General features: G+C 40.7%; 1 protein-coding gene across 18 annotated transcripts in view; it reads left to right on the forward strand.

Moving 5' to 3' along the window:
- Positions 1-19,820, forward strand: part of Sorbs1 (sorbin and SH3 domain containing 1) — a 228,499-nt gene that overhangs the window by 100,214 nt on the left and 108,465 nt on the right. For all 18 annotated transcript variants that reach the window (XM_090346194.1, XM_090346178.1, XM_090346179.1 and 15 more), the window contains exon 3: positions 16,542-16,596. In XM_090346194.1, the coding sequence (XP_090202320.1) occupies positions 16,587-16,596 (10 nt within the window). In that variant the 5' untranslated portion in view covers positions 16,542-16,586. The remainder of the gene's footprint in view (positions 1-16,541; positions 16,597-19,820) is intronic.

Here is a 19,820-nt window from a genome sequence, read left to right on the forward strand (position 1 = left end):
ATCTCGGCCTCCTGAGTAGTTAGGATTACAGGTGTGAGCTACCGCGCCCAGCTCCGCTCCTGCTTTTCTAGTGGTTAACTGGCTAAATCTTTATTTTGGGGGGCTGGTAATTTGTGTGAGGTTTGGTGAAAGGAGCTTGCCACAAGGTTCAGGCAGGAAAAAATTTACTGGAGGGAGAGCAAACTGTTGGCTGGCCCTTAGGAGATGGAGGTGTTTGGAGAGAGAAGCAAGAGAGAAAGAGAGGCAGAGAAGAAGAGAGGAAGAAAGAAGAGGGAGAGACCTATGGGAGTGGGATTATGTATCACAGGGGATGCAGGTGTCATCTCAAAGCCCGGGGAACCTCTCACTGTCCAAAGGTGGCATGGCTGTGGAGTTTCTGTTAAAGACTTCAGCAGATGAGGAAGTCTGCTTAGAGTCCGGGGTCTTTTGATGACTCACAGTCAGGTGATTGACATCAGGCAATTACTGGTTTCTGGCTGGTGAAGAGGAAAGTTGGAGGAGCTGTTTTCCTGACACACCTACTTTTGGAGATGGAGTCTATTGAGATATTTTTTTTTTCACCTGGGTTGGCCCAGAATTGTCCTTGAGATCTCAGTCTCCTGATTAGCTAGTATTATAGGCGTGAGCACAGAACCTTGATCAAACCACTTTCTTTTATGGCCTGCCTTCCCTTTCCCTCTCCTCCCTCCCTTCCTTCCTTCCCATCTGTCTTCTTCCTCCCTCCCCTTCCCATTCCATGTCTCCGTCTCTTTGTCTCAAGTTTTAGCAAGGATTTATTTTAGTACAACAGAGTTAAGGTGAAATCGAAAAAGAAAAACATTTCCTGCTCCCCATGCAGGAAATGAATGGGAGTTAAAGATTCCAAGGGTGGTTTTTAAACATCTCTATCTTTGTTACGTTTTAGTCTATTTTAGTGGTTTATATTATGGTTTCCCTATTTAGTTAGTAGGCCTCTTTGAGTTCTAAAGGATTTTGATACCATTTATTTCCTCAGATTTTTTATTTTTGGTAGGTCATGGGGCTTGAACTCTGCCTAGGCACTGTCCCTGAGCTCTTCAGCACAAAGCTACCCCCCACCCTTAAGCCAAGCCCTACTTCCCATTTTCTAGAGGTTAATTGGAGATGCGTCTCAGGTTCTTTTGTGCCCGGGCTTGCTTTAAATCATGGTTGTCAGATCTCAGCCTCCTGAGTAGCTAGGATTACAAGCATGAGCCACTCCACCTGGCCAGAATTTTTTTTTTTTTCCGAGTCCTGGCCAAGCTCAGGGCCTGAGCACTGCCCTTGGATTTTTCTCAGGCTAGAGCTGTACCACTTGAGCCTCAGTACCACTTCCGGCTTTTTTCTATGTATGTGGTACCAAGGAATCAAACCTGGGTCTTTGTGCATGCTAGGCAAGCACTTTACCACTAGGCCAAACTCCCGGCCCCAGAATTTTTTTTTTTTTTGCCAGTTCTGGGCCTTGAACTCAGGGCTTTAGCACAGACCTTGGGCTTTCTCAAGGCTAGAGCTCTACCACTTGAGCCACAGCACCATTTCTGGCTTTTTCTATGTATATTTGGTACTGAGGAATCGAACCCTGGTCTTTGTGCATGCTAGGCAAGCACTCTACCACTAGGCCAAACTCCTGGCCCCTGGTCACAAGGGCAATTGGGCAGGCAAAAATAAGAGAAAAAAAAAAAAAAGCAAGCTTCCCTGTGGGCAAAGTGGAAGAACGAGATTCAGGGAGTCAGCATAGAGAATCAGGTTCTTTTTGTGCCACACTTTTTGCTACAAATAAGCAAGTAAAGACAAATTTAGAAGTTGTCACCTGTGGCTGCTACAACCAAGGCTTTTCTATCCTGGGCAGAGAAGGTGTTCTTGGTTGGGGGAGTGAGTGTTTGTGTCTGTTTGGGCATCAATACCTCTTCCCACCATTTTGCCTTGATTTAGGTCAAGTCCATCCATATGCTCTCCCTGACTCTTGACCCCCTGCTCTATGCATTCCACATGCCTTAGTAAGGTCAAATTTCGAATTAGGAAACTTTTCTTCAGCAGATCTTACCTGTGGCTGCATAGAATGACATTACCTGGTGTTCAAGGGCATTTTGTAGCACAGACCACAAAATATGTGCATGTGGTCCACTACTCAACATTATTTCACTTTTTCTTCCCATTTTTTAAGATTAACACCAACTAGTTATACCAGGGGGTTTTATTTAGACATTTCTCTATATTCATATAATGTACCTTGATCAGACAGCAGGAGGAAAAAAACCCCAGTCATTTCTGTCAGTGTGGGTTACTTAAAAGTTCCTGCTTTGGCCTACCTAGCTTTGGCCCATGTTGATTATTCTAAGCCATCATCTGAAAGTGGGGGGAGGGAAAGAGAGGTACTTCTTTGGGATAAGGTTTTATCTTAAATGGGAGCTGCAAGATTAAAACCCTCCACAGAAGACATACCTCAGATTGTTTAGGAAATAGTAGAGGGTGTGGATATGTTTTGAGATTGCTTATATGCTTTTCATTTCAAAGTCTTTTAATGGTCACCTTATGGAAATACATTTTACCCTCTACAGACTAGCCAATCCCTAGCAGATTGTGAATCTGAGCTCAACCAGTTTTAGCAGAGGGACAGGGCCTGCTGTGTTGGGGATAAATAGGGAGCAGCTCTGTGTGCTTATGGGGCACCCTTCTGTAGAAGTGAATTCTGCCTTATTGAGACAGTTCTTTGTTTTCCTATCATTGTTGACTGGTGGTTCTTGGAGTGTGTATTTATAACAAGACTTACCCTGTCTATCACCTTCCCCCATTCTCAAGCCAATCTCAAGTTTTACTGCTCCATTTCCCCACTCCTACTTAAAGTATTTCTCCCCATTCACTCTCCTTCTCTTCCTCTGTCTTCCTGCACCCCCTTCCCTCCTAGTACTTCATTTACATTCTTGTCATTCAGGTATTATTTTGTTTTTCAAGTATAGGTTAATTGGTGAAAGGAGTCACCAAGGAGTTTCAGATATGCACATATAATAAATTTAATCAGATTGACTGCCCCCTTCCCCTCTCACTTTCCCTGACCCTATCAACTTTCAGTAAGTTTCCCTGTTTCCAGTAAAAACTCCTCCCATCAACTGGCCTGCTCTACTGTTGCTGTGTACTGGAAACTAACTATGGGAACTCTGGCTCACTTTGTGAGGACAGAGTCTTGGTACTACCAAAAGAAATGAAAAACAGTAAGTTTTTTTACTTTTTAGCTTTTGGTGGTATTGGACTTTAAACTCTGCTCAAGCCACATCCCTATTTCTTTTTAGTTATTTTCCAAGTAGACTCTTGGATTTTTTTTCCCCCCTGAGGCTAACTACGTTGTCTAGTCTTTATGGTTGAAATTCCTAGCATGGGCCACTGTGCCTGACATGTTGATTGAGGGGTGTGTGTGTGTGTTGTGAATTGTGTGTTGTATTTGAGCTGGCCTGGAATCTTCATTCTCCTGATCTCTATCTCCTCAATTGGAAGGACTGTAAGTTTTATCTAAGATATTACCTGCTGTTAACATCTCATAAGGATGAGATCAAGGTATATTGTATACATATATAGAAATGTCAAAATCAATTATTTTGCTTGCTACAAAATTTAAAGTTACCAAAGAATTGTGCTTTTGGGGAAAGACAGGCCATGTCACCTCATAAGGGAGAAAGAAGGAAGCAGGCACTGTAGACTCTTGAAAGAAGAGGAAACTGAGATATGTGTGTGTGTGTGTGTGTGTGTGTGTGTATTCTGGAGATTGAATTCAGAACCTGGACACTATCCCTGAGCATCTTTTGCACAATTGTAGTACTCTACCACTTGAGCAATAGCTACACTTCATCTTTTTTGCTGTGGAGATAAGAGTCTCATAGACTTTCCTGCCTTGGCTGGCTTTGAACTGCAGTCCTGAGATCTCAGTCTCCTGAGTAGCTAGGATTCTATAGGTGTGAGCTACCAGCCTCCAGCTGAGACTGTTCTGTTATTATTATTACTGTGCTGGGGACTGAACCCAGCATGTGCTATGCATCCTAAACATATTCTGTACTGCTGAGTTGTACCCCAGCCCAAGACTATGCTTTTTAATTACCTCAAAGAGACTAACCTCCCTGCAGATGAAAATGAACATCTGCTGCTACTTAGAGCTATCAGCTGCAGAGAAAGCCATTCTGAATGTCTCCATTGGATGCTATTGGTGATGATGATGATGCTCAAATCAGGTAAAATTTATGGAAAACTTCTTATTGATGTAACAGGCCCTATATGCTGCTTTGTGTGTGTGTGTTTTAAATTCTCACTGTGACACTGAGATTGATGGCTGTTGTTGTTGGTGTTTCTTAGTTTCTTCTGGAAAATACTGTATATGATTTTACTTAGCCCTAACTTCCCCTAAGGAGCTCTTTCTATATAGAAATTGATATGATAAGAATCACAGATTCTTCCTCCTCCACCTCTTCCTCTTCCTCCTCCTCCTCCTCCTCCTCCTTCTCTTCCTCCTCTTCTTTCTTTTTTTGAGGTGCTGGGATTGAACCCAGGTCTAGGCAAATGCTCTACCACACCAGTCCTCCAGAGTTATTTTAAGCATCCAGAAGAGTAGTTTGGCCAACATCTATCTAGATAATTTTCCTTAGAAAGTCTTGAGGCCTAACATTCATTTAAATGTTTTTATAGACTTTTAAACAATAATCGCAGAAATAATTAAGTGTTATTAGGACATTTTCATGCATGTATGCTGTGTACTTGATCATTCCTCACCCTTATCATCTTCTCTTGTCCTTCCTGCTTCTCACTGCTCTCTCTCCCAAGGAGGCACCCTTCATACTTTCATGTATGTATTATTTAAAGCAAACTAGATTCCACATATGTGTGAGAAACAAGTGACATTTGTGTTTCCCAGTCTGGCCTATTTCACTTAACATGTTGATTTCCAGTTCAATTCATTTTCTTGAACTGACATAATTTCATTCTTCTTTATGACTGAATAACTTCATTGTGTATACATACACCATAATTTCTTTATCTGTTTGTCTGTTTTGGGGCACCTAGGCTGAATCCATAATTTGGCTTTTGTGAATAATGGAGCTGTTGGCTTTTTTTTTTTTTATGGCCTGTCCTAGGGCTTGAACTCAGGGCCTGGGCACTGTCTTTGGACACTTTTTGCTCCAGGCTAGCACTCTGTCATTTGAGCCACTTCTGGCCTTTTCTGTGCATGTGGTACCGAAGAATCAAACCCGGGACTGTGTGTGTGCGCTGAGTGTGCACTCTACCACGAGGCTGGTCCACTTATCAGTCTTTTATTTACAAGATTCTTAGAGCAGCCTATAGATACTCTTCCATGCACTTCCTAGTGCTCTGTCATAGTTTCAAAGTCTTTTCTCCCTAGCTAGAATATAAGGTATCTGAGGGCAGGCACCAGCTTTTATCTTGATTGGTAAATGTAATTAATACTTTCTAAGATGATTCATTTGTCCTAAACTCTGAATAGGCTTTGTATAGGAGCATTGCTTCAGGCAGGGACTATTTTGTGTTTTGTTTAGGTGAAGCTAGAGCCAGGATCTATATTTAAGCCTTCCCATTTGCTTCTGCAAAACTCTTGAACAAGTCTTTATTTATTTGTGCTGATCCTGGAGCTTGAATTTGGCTTTTTGTTTGTTTGTTTTGTTTTGCTTAAGGCTAGCTCTCTACCACTTGAGCCATACCTCCATTTCCAGATTTTTGCTAGTTAATTGGAGATAAAGGTTTCACAGACATTTCTGCCTAGACTGGCATCGAACCACAATCCCATCTTCCTGCTAGCTAGTATTACAGGTATGAACTGCCAGCATCTTTTTATTAAGCCTATTTCTCCATTTGCAAAATAGGTATAGTAACCTCATATCTGAGAATCAGAAATAACATAGGTAAAATGGTTGTTTCACAGCTGCTTGTTCTATTATGTGAGCACAGAACCTTTGCGGGTGTAGACATATGTCTATAATGATGGTTTGGTTAATTGATATTATAAAGGTGAGATTACAGTTACATAAGTCAGGTAATAAGTGTATTTGTTTTTTACAGTATCGTCCCTTACCTCACTTTCTCCCAGTCCCTCCCTCCTGTCTCTACCTATGAACTATGTAGTTCTCTTTCAACAAAATGTCCAGTAAGCACGGTTGCTGCACTTTTCACTCTTTTTTCCCCTCCAGTTCTATGCCTGCCTTCACCCTCAAAGATAGACACATTCAGAAAGAAAACTACAACAATATAAAAAAGAAACCTCTTGTTTACATATCTTAGAATTCATTTTGATACACACATACATGCACACATCATTATATAAATAAAGATGCACATAGACATTGCACCTTTGTATTTCTCCCCTTAGAGTATCTTCTTTTGGTCTCACCGTGTATGCGTGTCTAGAGTCCTGTGTAATTTATCATATCCCAGTGTATTTTAGATCTAACTTCCACATATCAGAGAAAACGTGTCATTTGAGACCTGACTTTTAAGAGAGGGAAACTCTAAACTCTCATGAGACATTTTTACCAAGAGTCCTTTACTGCCTGATAGAATTGGAGACCAATTTCTTGGTACTTGAATCCTGCTGCAGTTTGTAAAGCACCTTTTTTGGTATATCAACCTCATGATAAGGTGAATAGTGTGACTACAGTGATCATTCTGTTAAAACAAGAAAGGGAACATTAAAAGGTCTAGACCAGTACTTTCTTTGCTGGACCTTTTTCCCCCCTTTCCTGCACAATTTATTAAATTTAATCTTAAGAACAATTTATTAAACAAAGAATTATTATTTCTCCCTTATAGACAATTGTCAATAGAGAATTAAGGGATTTTTTTCAGTTTGCATAAATGAGCTTGGATTACAATTGGTTCTTCTGGCCCTGGCTTCTTATTTCCCAGCAGCCACCAGGCATGCGTAGCCACTGTAATCAGAAGTATGCACTAGATACCCTCTGAGCCAGGGGTGTTCTTTGCCTGCCACATACATGAATTGCTTTAATACATGAACAATCATTTGCATATTAGTAGATAAATATATATTAGATGACAGCTTATTTATTTCTGTCAATTTCTGTTGAATACTTCCTGTGCGCTTGGTACCATATCAAATGTCTTTGTCTTAGTTTAAAGAAAAGCCACTTCAGAGATTTTTATTGAATTCTCAAATGCTTGGATGCAACTTTTATTCTTCATGCCTTTTAAAAAACTGTCTTAAAATGAGTGCAAAAAAGGGAAGAGGATACAGGAAAAGTAGCTAATATAATACCACCTGAAAAATAGAAACAAGGGTCTCATTTATTAGTTTGGCACTAAGGATCCTTGGCCCCCACAGTCCTGTTGAAGGATTAATGGTTGTCACTCTGTGAGTATATGTTCCATATCGTTATTAAACAAATACCACTGAGGAGAGAAGCTTTCTCAGAAAAGATGTTTTTAGTATTTGGCTTTTAGATAAGTTAGTGTACTTTTAGTAAGATTTCAAAACTTAAGAAAAACAAGCAGCTTAAAAAAATAAGTTAGTATTATGAATTGGGGCATTTAAGTGTTAGGTATTTGCAAAAGACTGAAAGTCTTTCTACTAAATGGAGCCTCTGTTCCCTCATTCCTGAGCATGGTATGGGCCTGTTCTATAAATGTCTGTATAATGTAGGATGTGGTGAATACGCGGCCTTAGGGATTTTGTGGTGTAAGAGTGGAGTGGGAACTATGTATGAATTGTCTGTGAGAGCAGCAGACACCTTTCCTGTCACATCCACCCTTTCTCTAGTTCTTAAGCTCTAACAGACCCCCTTTCAAAGGCTTTTCATCTACACACAGTACTTCTTTTTCTTACCTACCTGTGGTGGCCCCGGACCCAGCCCTAACTCTTCTGAGAATTCAAGATACTTTCTCCATAGGTAGACCTTGTATGGCTACCCCTTAAAATCAGTAGGCTGATGTCTCTTTCCTCAGCTGTCTTTTATTTTGTGGCCATTGATTTACAATTGAAATAGAGCTAAGATGTTTTCCTTTTGTCCAGTGAATTTGGGAGTCTGCCCTGTGTTGAATTATCTAGATCATCTAAGTGGAGGGCTCTAAATGTACTGGATGTCATAGTTTGACAGCTTTGTTTTGGTTCTGTAGACACGACCATATTTGGGAAATACCAATGAACCAGTTTTTGCATATAGTACTCTTGGTTAACAATACATGTTTTAAAGCATTGTGTGCCCAAAGATGCACATATAAAGAGCTTACCAAGGCACTCAGGGCTCTGGAATGCCAGGGAGCCCAGGAGGAGCAGAGAATTGGCAGGCACCAGACTTGGGGAGTAAAGGAGGGACTATGTATTGTTACCTGGCAGTCCTGCAACACTTAATATGAAATGTTTGGGTGCCATTGCTTCTTTAGGAAATTTGGCTGAACATTTGAATCATTTTATTTCTCCCCCACTTGTCCTCATAAGGTACTGTACTGAAATAGTTTGGCTTCATTAAGCAAAAGCAATTGTTATGATTAATGTTGAAATTCCACACTTAGGGTATTTGCTATTGGTCCTCTGGTAGATTGCACTGTGTCCTAATGGACAAGATGTTAGCATTTTTCAGCTAATCTTTTAGAATTTTCTGTTGGAAGTTTCAAAGACTACAGAGTTGTATATCACCTGCCAAGTATGAGATAAGAAACTATTACTATTCATTTTTATTTTAAAAATGTATGGCATTTTGAATATCCCTAATCTGAAAGTCTACAATCTGAAAAGGTTTAAAATCCAAAATTGTCGTAAGTGCCAGAATGACACTACAGGTAGAGAATTCCATACCTGACCTCATGAGACACATTGCAGTCAAAAGGTAAGCACATTGAAAATGTTGGATAGTTACCTGTAAACTTTGTGCAGAAGGTATTTATAAGACTGAATTTTTTCTTTATCTTGTCTTCTTTATATGCAAATATTCCAAGATACAAAAAAATACTCCCAAATCTGAAATACTTCTGATCCCTGAAGCATTTCAGAGTTGGGACATAAGACTTATATAGCTATGTTATAAGTAACTTAGAAAATAGAAATGAAAAAAAAATACTGTTACCTATAATCCTCTAATCACGTCTTTTCTTTTTTAAATGCCATTACTGGGGCTTGAACTCAAGGCCTGTGCTCTCACTTAGATTTTTTTCACTCAAGGCTAGCATTCTACCATTTGAAACACACCTTTATTTCTGGCTTTTTGATGGTTGATTTGAGAAAAAAAAAATCTCTTGGATTTACCTGCTGGGTCTGGCTTTGAATCTTTATCCTCTGATCTCAGCCTTTCTAAGTAGGTAAGATTACAAGGGTGAGCCATTAATACTCAGCTCACTGAATCTTTTGATGAGCCTTTTCCCAGGTTATGAAGTACAGGTAACCACTACTGTCTAGCAGTTCCTCAGTGTGCCAGGAGCTCTGGGGGCAGGTAATTGGTCCTATTACTGAGCACCATAGCATTTTAAGGTTTGTACTGTTTTTCATAAAGCTGTGGAGAACCCCTCTGTGAGTGTGACTTTGTTACCATATGAGATTCCTTCTTTGGGCTAGCTTCCCCTAAAGCACCAAGAGATGAGGTACACAGATTTTTGGTGTTAACACATTTGGTGGTAACAATTTATAGTGTTACTGGCTATGTAGGATAAATTAGTATTTGTCAGCACTTAGAACTCATTTTTTGTTTAATCTGTGGACTCACATTTGGATATAGGGAAAAAAATAGACACTGTTAATTTGTTCTTTAAAAAAGCTAATCAGAAGCCGAATGCTAGGGGCTCACATCTGCAATTTTAGCTGCTCAGGAGGCTGAGATCTTTGGATCATCGTTTGAAGTCAGCCTGGGCAGAAAAGCCAGTGAGATTCTAATTTCCAATTAATTATCAAAAAGCTGGGAGTGGATCTGTGGCCCAAGTGGTAGAGTGCCTTAAGTACAAAAGCTCAAGGACATAGCTCAGGCCCCGAGTTTCATCCCTAGGCCTGGCACCAAAAAAAGCAGAAGACCAAAAGCAAGTGAGTATGTGGCAGGGTTCATGACCCACTGGCTCTTAAACTAGAGGAACTTGAGAGGCCCTGTTCTAAAAGGAGGCTTCAAGGGCTGGGAGTTTGCCCTAGTGGTAGAGTGCTTGCCTAGCATGCATGAAGACCTGGGTTTGATTCCTTGGTACCACATACATAGAAAAAAGCCAGAAATAGTGCTGTGGCTCAAGTGATAGAGCCCTAGCCTTAAGAAAGCCCACGGACAGTGCTCAGGCCCTGAGTTCAAGCCCTAGGATTGGGGGAAAAAAATTAAATAAAAAATAAAAGGAAGTTCTATTCCTCATCACCCAATGTAAGTCAACTCACAGTGATACTTAGGAAACATGTTTGTAAGGAGCTAGAAGGAGTTAACTGTCTTAAACACAATGGCCAGACAGACCTATGGGGCTCCAACTTGTACAGAAACTGTTGGACATAGCCATGTGTGTTGGCTGGAAGCCTTTCTGGAGGCCATTTCAGATAATTGGTTAGAACGGAAACAGAGTTGGAGAAATTCCAGGAGGAAATGGAGGATGTGGGGGATGGCCTTTTGGATGTATTTTCCTCTTGTTCCCTCTCCAGAAACATCAGTCTGTTCAGAGCAACTATCAGCCTGTTGTGTTCTGAACCCCCAGCCGTGTCTTGGGATTCCACACAAAACTTAATGTCAGGGTCAAGTTTATCCTACTCTCTTTCTCCTTGAAAGGAAGTGTCAGTGATTCAGTGTTTATCCTTTTTGGCTCTCTAGTGGGCCTTTTACACACCCTCCAATAGTGGAGAGAGTGCATTTGAAGTAAAATGACATTAATAGGGCTTGAGAAGGAGCAGTGGAAAAATTGGAGAAACATGGCTCTTATGCTGGTAGGATCAGCAATGTACAAGAAACAAGGCCAAGCATTTTTCTGTGGCCCACAAAATGAAGTCCTAGATTGGATTTCTGAGAGAGTATATCCTGGGTTTGTCTCAGTGAGGAGTGGACTCCCTTTTAAGCAGCTGCAATGTAGTTGAGGAAGATCTTGGTTGTTTGCATGAGGTTCTCAGGGCAGAATAATGATGAGGGTAAAGTCCATAACTGAGTATCAATGCATACTCAGGGCTAGGGTAGACAGGGTCTCTTGGTGTTGGGGACAGGGAGGAACTATAGAAGGATGTCACCATCATACACAAAAACTGAAGCATGTCATAGAGGGTAGCTAAAGGCTCAAGGCTCATTCTTTTGTTTTTGGTTGGTCATAGGATTTGAACTCTGGGGCTGGGAGTTGTCTCTCAGCTCTTCAGCTCAAGGCTACTTCCCTGCCCCTTGAACCACAGCACCATTTCCAGTTTTCTGGTGGTTAATTAGAGATAAGAGTCTCAGGGACTTTAATGCCCGGACTGGCTTGGAATCATGATCCTCAGATCTCAGCCTCCTGAGTAGGTAGAATTAGCTAAATAGCATGAGCCACTGGCACCCAGCAAGGGGCTCATACTTTTTTTTCTTAAAATTTTTTTTTATTGTATAGAGTGGTTACAGTTACATTTCCCAGAGTAGGTGCATTACTTCTCACACACTGATACCCCTTCTCATGTTTTTTTCTTTCCATTTTCTTCCCCCCACCCCCTCCAAATCATCTTGTTTCCCCCCCTTCCCTTTCCTATTTCAAATAATCTAACATCTAGACAATATACCAGGTAACACAGTCAGATATAGTAACAATATGAAATTAACCAAAGGGCAACAAAAGAGAAGAGAAGTAACATAGCACATTAAGAACAACAACCACATAAGATAAAGATCTTGTTTCCATATCCTAGAGATCCTTTCATTTAGTTTCATCCTGTGTGACCTTATGAATCTAAGTTTTACGCTATTGTAATCCTGTGATAGGAGAGAAAGGGCTCATTCTTTTACAAGAATCATTGCTGGACCTTAACTTCATTTCTACAAATTTAGTTTCTCCCTAGTCAAACTATCCATGTGAGGACCCCCTTTTTTTTACTTGACTAGTAAACAGTACACAGTTATTTGAACCTACTTTAGCAGGAAACCTCATTATTACTTTTACTTTGTAGTAATCATTCATTCTTTGTGATCAGAACTTGTCTTAAAAGTATAGGGTTGTAGAGTAGGGAGAGACCAGGAAGAAATATTACTTTACCCTATGTATATCATTCTTTACACCTCTGGGCACTTCTTATCTTGTTCTTTCAATTGACTGTCAGTATTGATGCTGTAGTGCTTTGACCAAATACTTGAAGGCCAGGCAGCATAAGGTGTTGAACAATGAATTGATCCTCACTGTCCTAGCCTAGCTGTGACACTATATAGATTCTTTAAATCCACTAGGGGATAACTTTTATTTGTAGTTCTGTGGTTTGCCACTAGATGACACTTTCTTCATTTTGGCTTTTGCCCAGTGATGTCTTAATTCCTTTGCACATTCCAAAAATGTGACATCATGTAGTTAACCAATCACATTCTTTGCAGCACTATTTAAAAATAAATCATGTGTCAGAGATTTTTATGTGAAACAAAATCTCCAATTCCATATCTGATTGTAACGTCTTGTACTATCTAAGGAAACAACAGGGAAGCTGGGTGTGGTGACTCACGCCTGAAATCCTAGCTACTCAGAAGGCTGAGATCTAAGGGTTGAAGTTCAAAGTCAGCCCGGATCATGAGAGTCTTTATCTCCAATTAATCACTAGAAAACGGAAATGGGGCTGTAGCCTTGAGCTGAAGAGCTCAGAGACAGTGCCTAGGCCTAGAATTCAAGCCCCATGGCTGGATTTTGGCCTAGACACATCTTGCTGCCTGAATTGTGAGTTTCTGGGGAATCTAGAAATAAAACCATTATCATGTCCCTTGGGACTGAGATCTGGCCAACCTCATGTCTAAGAGAAAAAGGGTCTTGTCTTTAAAGACCTTCAGGACTCTTCTTCCTTCCCTCATCTTTTAGTGCTCAAGGGTCTTCGATGACAAATAACCAGAACCCATCTTGGATGACCTCCATCTGAATAAAGGGCTTATTGGAAAGATCTTGCGTAGTTAAGGAGATCATAGAAGGGTAGCGAGGTGTACTCAGAACTGAAGCGAGATCCAAGGGGGCTGAGGTGGCTGGAATCAGAGCCAGAATCAGGTGCTGGAGAAGTCTGAGTAGGATGTTACTGTTACTACTGGGACTGAGGCTGACTGTCGTGGTGTAGCTGCCATTTCTGCCCTTACTGTTAGTTTCCATTTTATGTTCTGCTTCTCTGCATTACCTACTAGTTTCAGTTGCCAGTGGAGCTGTGCTACAGAACCTATTACTTAAAAATTATTTCTTGGGCCAAGAGTTTGTCCAAGTGGTAGAGTGCTTGCCCAGCATGCACAAAGACCCAGGTTCGATTCTTCCATTCTAAAGTGGTACTGTGGCTCAAGTGGTAGAGCATTAGCCTTGAGAAAGCTCAAGGACAGTGCTCAGGCCCTGTGTTCAAGCCCTAGGACTGGCCAAAAAAAAAAAAATTCTGTGCAGAGCTGGTGCTTACCTGTGTTATCATTGTCCCTTACTGGTGTCATAGTAGTACTTAAAATACTGAAATAGTTTCATGTCATACTAGATCTATTCTCTTTTACCCTGTTACCATCTAACCACTAAGTAGTTAGTGCCTGCCACATCTACAATTTACTCCATCATCTACAATCTATTACACTTACATGGGGAATCTACTCTAGTGAATATTTATAGCAAAAATGATGGTGTGTGTATATAAACACATATATGCATGCTTGTATCTGGCAAAATAATGGTATATATTTATAGGCATATATGTAGGTAGAACTGGGGTTTGAAATCAGTTCTTTCTTTGCAGTTGCCAGGCAGACTTTTCTACCTCTTGAGCCATGTTCCCAGCCTTTTTTTGTTGTTGTTTTTGCTTTTTATATTTTTTCAAAAAAAAAAAGGGTTTTGCTTTGTGCTCGTGATAGCTGTAGCCACTGTCCTCCTATTTATACTTCTGTACTGCTGGATGGAAGGTACAGGCTACCGTGTCAAGCTTTTTGTTGATTAAGGTGAGGTCTTGCACATTTTTTTGCCTAGGCTGGCCTTGAATCCTCTTTGTCTCAGACTTCTAGGTAACTACGATTATAGCCACACACCAGGTTGATGGTTAAATATTCTGAATCTAGTACTTAGAAGTTAGTATTGTCTGTATTGAAAAGTAGCATGGTTCATAAGATACCTACATCATATCTATTCATTTATTTCTTAGCCTTAGTTGCCTTATGCTTTGTATTTATATTAAAAATGAAGATGAGTTAAACTAAACTCTACAGAGGGAATTGGTAAATGGACCATGGAGTATTATTAAAATGAAATAGTATACAACCATTAAAATAATAGATTTGCTGACTGTGTCAAAAACTCAGAAAAATGTTCATGAATAGCTGTTTAAAAAAATTAGATCACAAAGCTGTCCACATGGCCTACAACTGTGTAAATGTAATTTATGCATCTAAAGCTTAGAAAGGACTGCAAAGGAATAAAAATAGTTTCTTTAAGATACCTTCACAGTTGAATCAAAAAGAATTTTTCAACCATGCTTTAAAAATTGAGTAAATAAAACCTTACCATCATAAAATTGATCATGAAAATTACAGCTAAAATGGAAGCATTTGCTGCTGATTTCAAACCAGCCCTTTCCATCTCGAGAGGCAAATTGAACATATAACACTATGGCTGGAAGCTTTGTAATACACAGCAGGTGGTGAGTTTCTGGATTGAAAGAACAAACATCCTCACAGTTTAGGGAACAGCCTGAGGCATCTGGTGAACATCATGGATGGGCCTCAGGTATATTTGACTATGACAGAAGCAAGTCACTGTTGATATAAGTTGGGAGGACTTGGGACTTAAGGACAGCGAGCAAAACAACCCAGAAAAGAAACCAGTATTCAAGGAGGAAAACAAGATGAGAAGAGGGGGTGAGGGGAGGGAAATGGGGACAAAAACATGAGAAGGGGGGTATCAATGTTTGTGAAGTAATGTACCTTCTATCTGGTGAATATAATGTAACCCTTCTATTAATTATAATAAAATATATTTAATAAAAAAGAAACCAATATTCAAATTCAGCTTGTTAAAAAGGGAAACTAAAGTATGTTTCCTATGCAAACCCTCATGTCCTATCTTGACAATCCCATTAAAAAGGAACCAGGAATTTCCCCTATATCATGGTTGCCAGCACTTTCAAGAGCAAAGAGACAATCTAGGATGTTGTTAAGATGCAGATTCTGATTCAAGAGATGTGGAAGCTCTACATTAATTTTTAATAAGCTCCTGGCTAATGCCAGTGCAGCTGTTCCACAGACTGTACTTTAAATTCAAGGTTCTGAAGAATGCTGCGACTCATGCCTGTAATTGTAGCTACTCAGGAGGTTGAGATCTGAGGATCATGGATTGAAGTCAGCTAGGGCAACAGTGTCCACAAGACTATTATCTTCAGTTGACTAGCAAAACCCTGGAAGTGAGGCAGTGGCTCAAATGGTGGAGTGCTAGCCTTGTGGGGGAAAAAAAAAGCCAAATGAGAGGATGAGTTCAAGTCCCAGTACTGGCTAAATAAGTAAAACCAAGGTTCTGTATATTCTGAGGAGTTGCCTTTCTAATTATATAACCTGCAGATATATTCAGTAAGGCCTCATTCTTCAAATTATGTATAAGAACTCTACGTGGAAGACTATGCAACATTGCTGAGAGAATTGAAGACTTGGCTGAAGTCAGAGACAGGCCATTGAGTCTTTATGAATTGAAAAACTCAATATTGCTAGATGTATTAGTTTTGCCTAGATCTCCAGAGTCAACAAAACCAAAACAGAATTATAACAAACTTTTTAAAAAGTGGTAGAAATTAATAAGACAATTTAAAGCATGAAAATACCAAGGGCCTAAGATAGCCCAAATGATTTTGCATAAGATGAAGTTGGAAGACTCATATTTTTTAATTTCAAGATTACTTAAAACTCCAGTTGTCAAATCAGTGAGTTGTTGGATAAAGATTGGTCAGTACAACAAAACGGCCCAGACATAGACCTATATGTGTACCAGCCATCTGTTCTTGGGAAAGGACCAGGTGAATTAACATGGAAAGCATTTAGGATACATGAGCATTCACTATTATTTAGAAACCTCTGATGATGAATTTGTATTGTGATTTTATCTTTTCTCTCCCCCTTCCCCCGAAATGAATTTCTTACTTTCCTTGATGTTATTCTTGAGTCATGTGCATTCAAATAATTTAAGTTTTTTTTATAAGACTTAGAACTGGAGGAAGTCTGGGATGGCATCAAAATCCAGTATGAATAGCAAAACTGAGGTAAGGAGGTTGAATGACATGCCCAGTGTCACAAAAGTACGCCACCACCCACAATCCAGGAGCCTGGCCAAGTGTCATCCAGCTGAGCTGTGTTTTATTAAGGGTTACAGTGTTTGCACTTTTCATGCTAACCATAGGGATTTATCATGAACCTGCCATTCGTCAATTCCATTCTCTGGTGTTTGTTTTTCTGCAGAGCAATCCAGAGCCCTAGTTGTAGAAGACTTGTTTGGACACCATCATGAGCTCTGGTAAGTCACTTTCAATCCTGCCTTTCATTGGTCACATCTACGCTTTACCCAGACTTCCCACATAATGTTGAGGTCCCCAGTAGCGTTTTATTTTATTTCTCAAAACCTGGGTGAGCACCAAAACTTTGCCCTGAATCACTATCGCCACCTCCATCATGAATGATGGTGTGATTACCTTCACTGTCTGTCAAGAATTGTACTTTATGTTATATATACACATTGTGAGCACTATGTGCTGATCTTTATAATAGCCCCCCTTCTTTTTAGTGAGATACAGTTGGTGCACCATAAACTAGATATTTTAAGTATGAAATTTGATAAATTTTGACATATGTATATACCTCAGCAGCATTTCTTAATCTAAGTGGCCGCTGCAGAAGTAGACAAGATTTTTGAGCATAATGGACCTAGGGTGAGAACTAATCTAATACTTCCTTCATCCGGGCTTTGCTTATACTTTTAAAAACCATGATCTCAACAGCTGACTAGTTTTGAGTATTTTTAGTCCTAGGCTGGGGTGGAAAGTTCAGGGTAGGGAAGACAGAGGGGAACTGATCCCTGCTGGGTGTGAAAGTAAGATTTCTCAGTGTTCCAGCATAGAAGTTTCCATCTGGAGACTAAAGCCCTGTTTGGCTACTATTTAGCTTAGTCCTGCATGGAGCTGGTAAGGATGGGAGAGTGACTGTGTGGGTCTCTCATTCAGGGGGGATCTTTTAACTCTATTGTGTTGAGAGTATTTTTTGAAACCTCTATGAATTAAGAAGCCTTTCCACTTCCCTACATACAGTCCTAAGTTGTGCAGGATTGTGTATGGTTGGAAGGTTGTGGAGTGGAGCAGCACAGGGCCTTAGCCCAACCTTTAATACTGTTCTGTGTGGCTTGGCCTGCAATAGATCTGGGAAGGCATTAATCTGGTGTAAGTGACAAAACTGAAACAAAGAGGTTGAGTACTGTGCCCTCCACTCTAGGTGATTTTTGATTTTATGAGATAATGCTCCTCATGTGCTGAGCCCAGTACCTAATAAGGAATGGTAGATGAGTCCTCCATCTGTGGGTTCAGGGACCTGGCTTCTCCCTCATTTCTGAGTATGTTGGATCTATATGAAGAGACTACATGCCCTTCCTCTTCCAAGTACTGCTTTGGAAATTTGTAACTCAGCTTTTGTTGTTTTAAACTTGGGGACAGTGCCCAAGCCCAGAGTTCAAGCCCCAGGACTGGCAAATAAATAAACAAACAAATAAAAATAGTATTCACACTCTCCTCCTATGCTTGAAATGAATTGACTAGCAAAAACCTGGAAGTGGAGCTTTTTTGCTCAACACTTGCACTCTACTACTTGAGCCACAGCTCCATTTCTGTCTTTTTGTAAATAAATGAAGACAAGAGCCCCACAGACTTTCCTGTGTGAGCTAGCTTGGAACCATACTGCTCAGATCTCAGCTTTCTGAGTTGTTAGGATTACAGATGTGAGCCAGTGCTTGGAGCCTTTTTTTCCCCCCCTTATTGATGTTTAAATAGGCTGGAGCTTTTAGTGCTTTTTAACTTTGGATGTGTAACCTAAAGTGTCTTGCTCTTCTAATCTCAGGTTTAGCATAGAGATAGCATTGCTGCTAGCACTTATAAGGCTGGAGGAGGGAGGGCAGGTCTGGAAGAAAAGCTTGGGTGCAGCCATACCCTGGGGACTTCCTTGAAGAATTTCTCTCAGGCAGGTGTTGGGAGGAGGCTTTGCTTAGTAGGAGTCCAAAACTCTGGGCCTTTGACCTGATCATCCTCACTTTGGGAATTTCCATCTTAATTGGAAGGAAACAAAAATAGCACCTCTGTGAAGGTGCAGAAAGTACAAGTACACTGTGTATTTTACTTGATTGGATGGTATGCCACTATAAAATGTATTCGGAAAGGCAGTGGCTGCATAGCAAGCATTTATCCCTGTCTTTATTGAAAAAGCAGTGTGAAAATGATTGTGTGGGGGGGGCGGGGGGGGGGGGGGTTGCCAGTCCTGGGGCTTGAGTTTTCTCAAGGCCAGAGCTCTACCACTTGAGTCACAGAGCCACCTCTGGCTTTTTCTGTGTATGTGATACCGAGGAATCGAACCTGGGGCTTCATGCATGCTATGTAAGCACTCTATCACTAGGCCACTCTTCTGGCTGATGTGTTACATTTATTTCATCTTGGAAGCTGCCTGTCACTGAGGGAAGTGCTTTACTTATATGATCTTGTATCATTCTCCTGAAAATCCCCCAAGATGAGACTGCTTTTTACTATGGCCATTATATGGATGGGGAACTTAAAGCCTATAGTGTGAATTACCAATCTGGGGTCCACCAACTAGGCTGACGTGGAATGGAAGCAGAGGCTGCTGGACAACAGCATACTGACTTAAGTTTGAGATGATAGTTTCTTTGATTTCCTTCCTCCCTCCCTCCCTCCCTCCCTCCCTCCCTCCCTCCCTCCCTCCCTCCCTCCCTCCCTCCCTTCTTTCTTTCCTTCTTTCTTTCTTTTCCTTTCCTTTCCTTTCCTTTTCTTCTCTTTTCTTTCTTTCTTCCTTTCTTTCTTTCTTTCTTTCTTTCTTTCTTTCTTTCTTTCTTTCTTTCTTTCTTTCTTTCTTTCTTTTTCTTTTTGTGGATCATGGGGCTTGAACTGTCCCTGAGCTCTTCAGCTTAGGGCTACCACCCTACCCTTGATCCTATCCCTGTTTCTTGTTTTCTAGAGGTTAATTGCAGGTAAGAGTCTCAGATCCTTTTGTTCCTGGCATGGCTTTGAACATTGATCCTCATATTTCAGCCTCCTGAGTAGCTAGGATTACAGGTGTGAGCTACGGCACCCGGCTTGGTTTATTGATTTCTAAACATTTCCTCACAGTTCCTTTTACTTTAGTTATAGTTAATAAAAAGAGACAAAGGAAAGGATGAGAAGTGTCTAAAATCACTTCATGGGTAGGACAGGATGACTTTAACAAGTGGGACATGGTTGCCATTTTGAGGGAGCGAGAGTGATTTTATTTAAATGTCAGCTAAGGAATCATACCAGGGACCAAGCGAATCTGTATCACCTATAGCACTTTTTCCATCTCTAAATAGCTTTTACATTCTGCCCGATTCAGGCCACAGGTCATCCTCAGACCTCTCCCATGATGCCTTGGGGTGCCTGTCCCAGGCCTGAGAAAACTGATGGGAAGTGTGTGTGTGTGGGGGGGGGGGGATGGCTGGAGGAGTGGATGGAG

The sequence above is a fragment of the Megascapheus bottae genome, chromosome 15 (genome assembly GCF_031878675.1).
Source record: "Megascapheus bottae isolate mThoBot1 chromosome 15, mThoBot2.hap1, whole genome shotgun sequence".
NCBI lineage: Eukaryota > Metazoa > Chordata > Mammalia > Rodentia > Geomyidae > Megascapheus > Megascapheus bottae.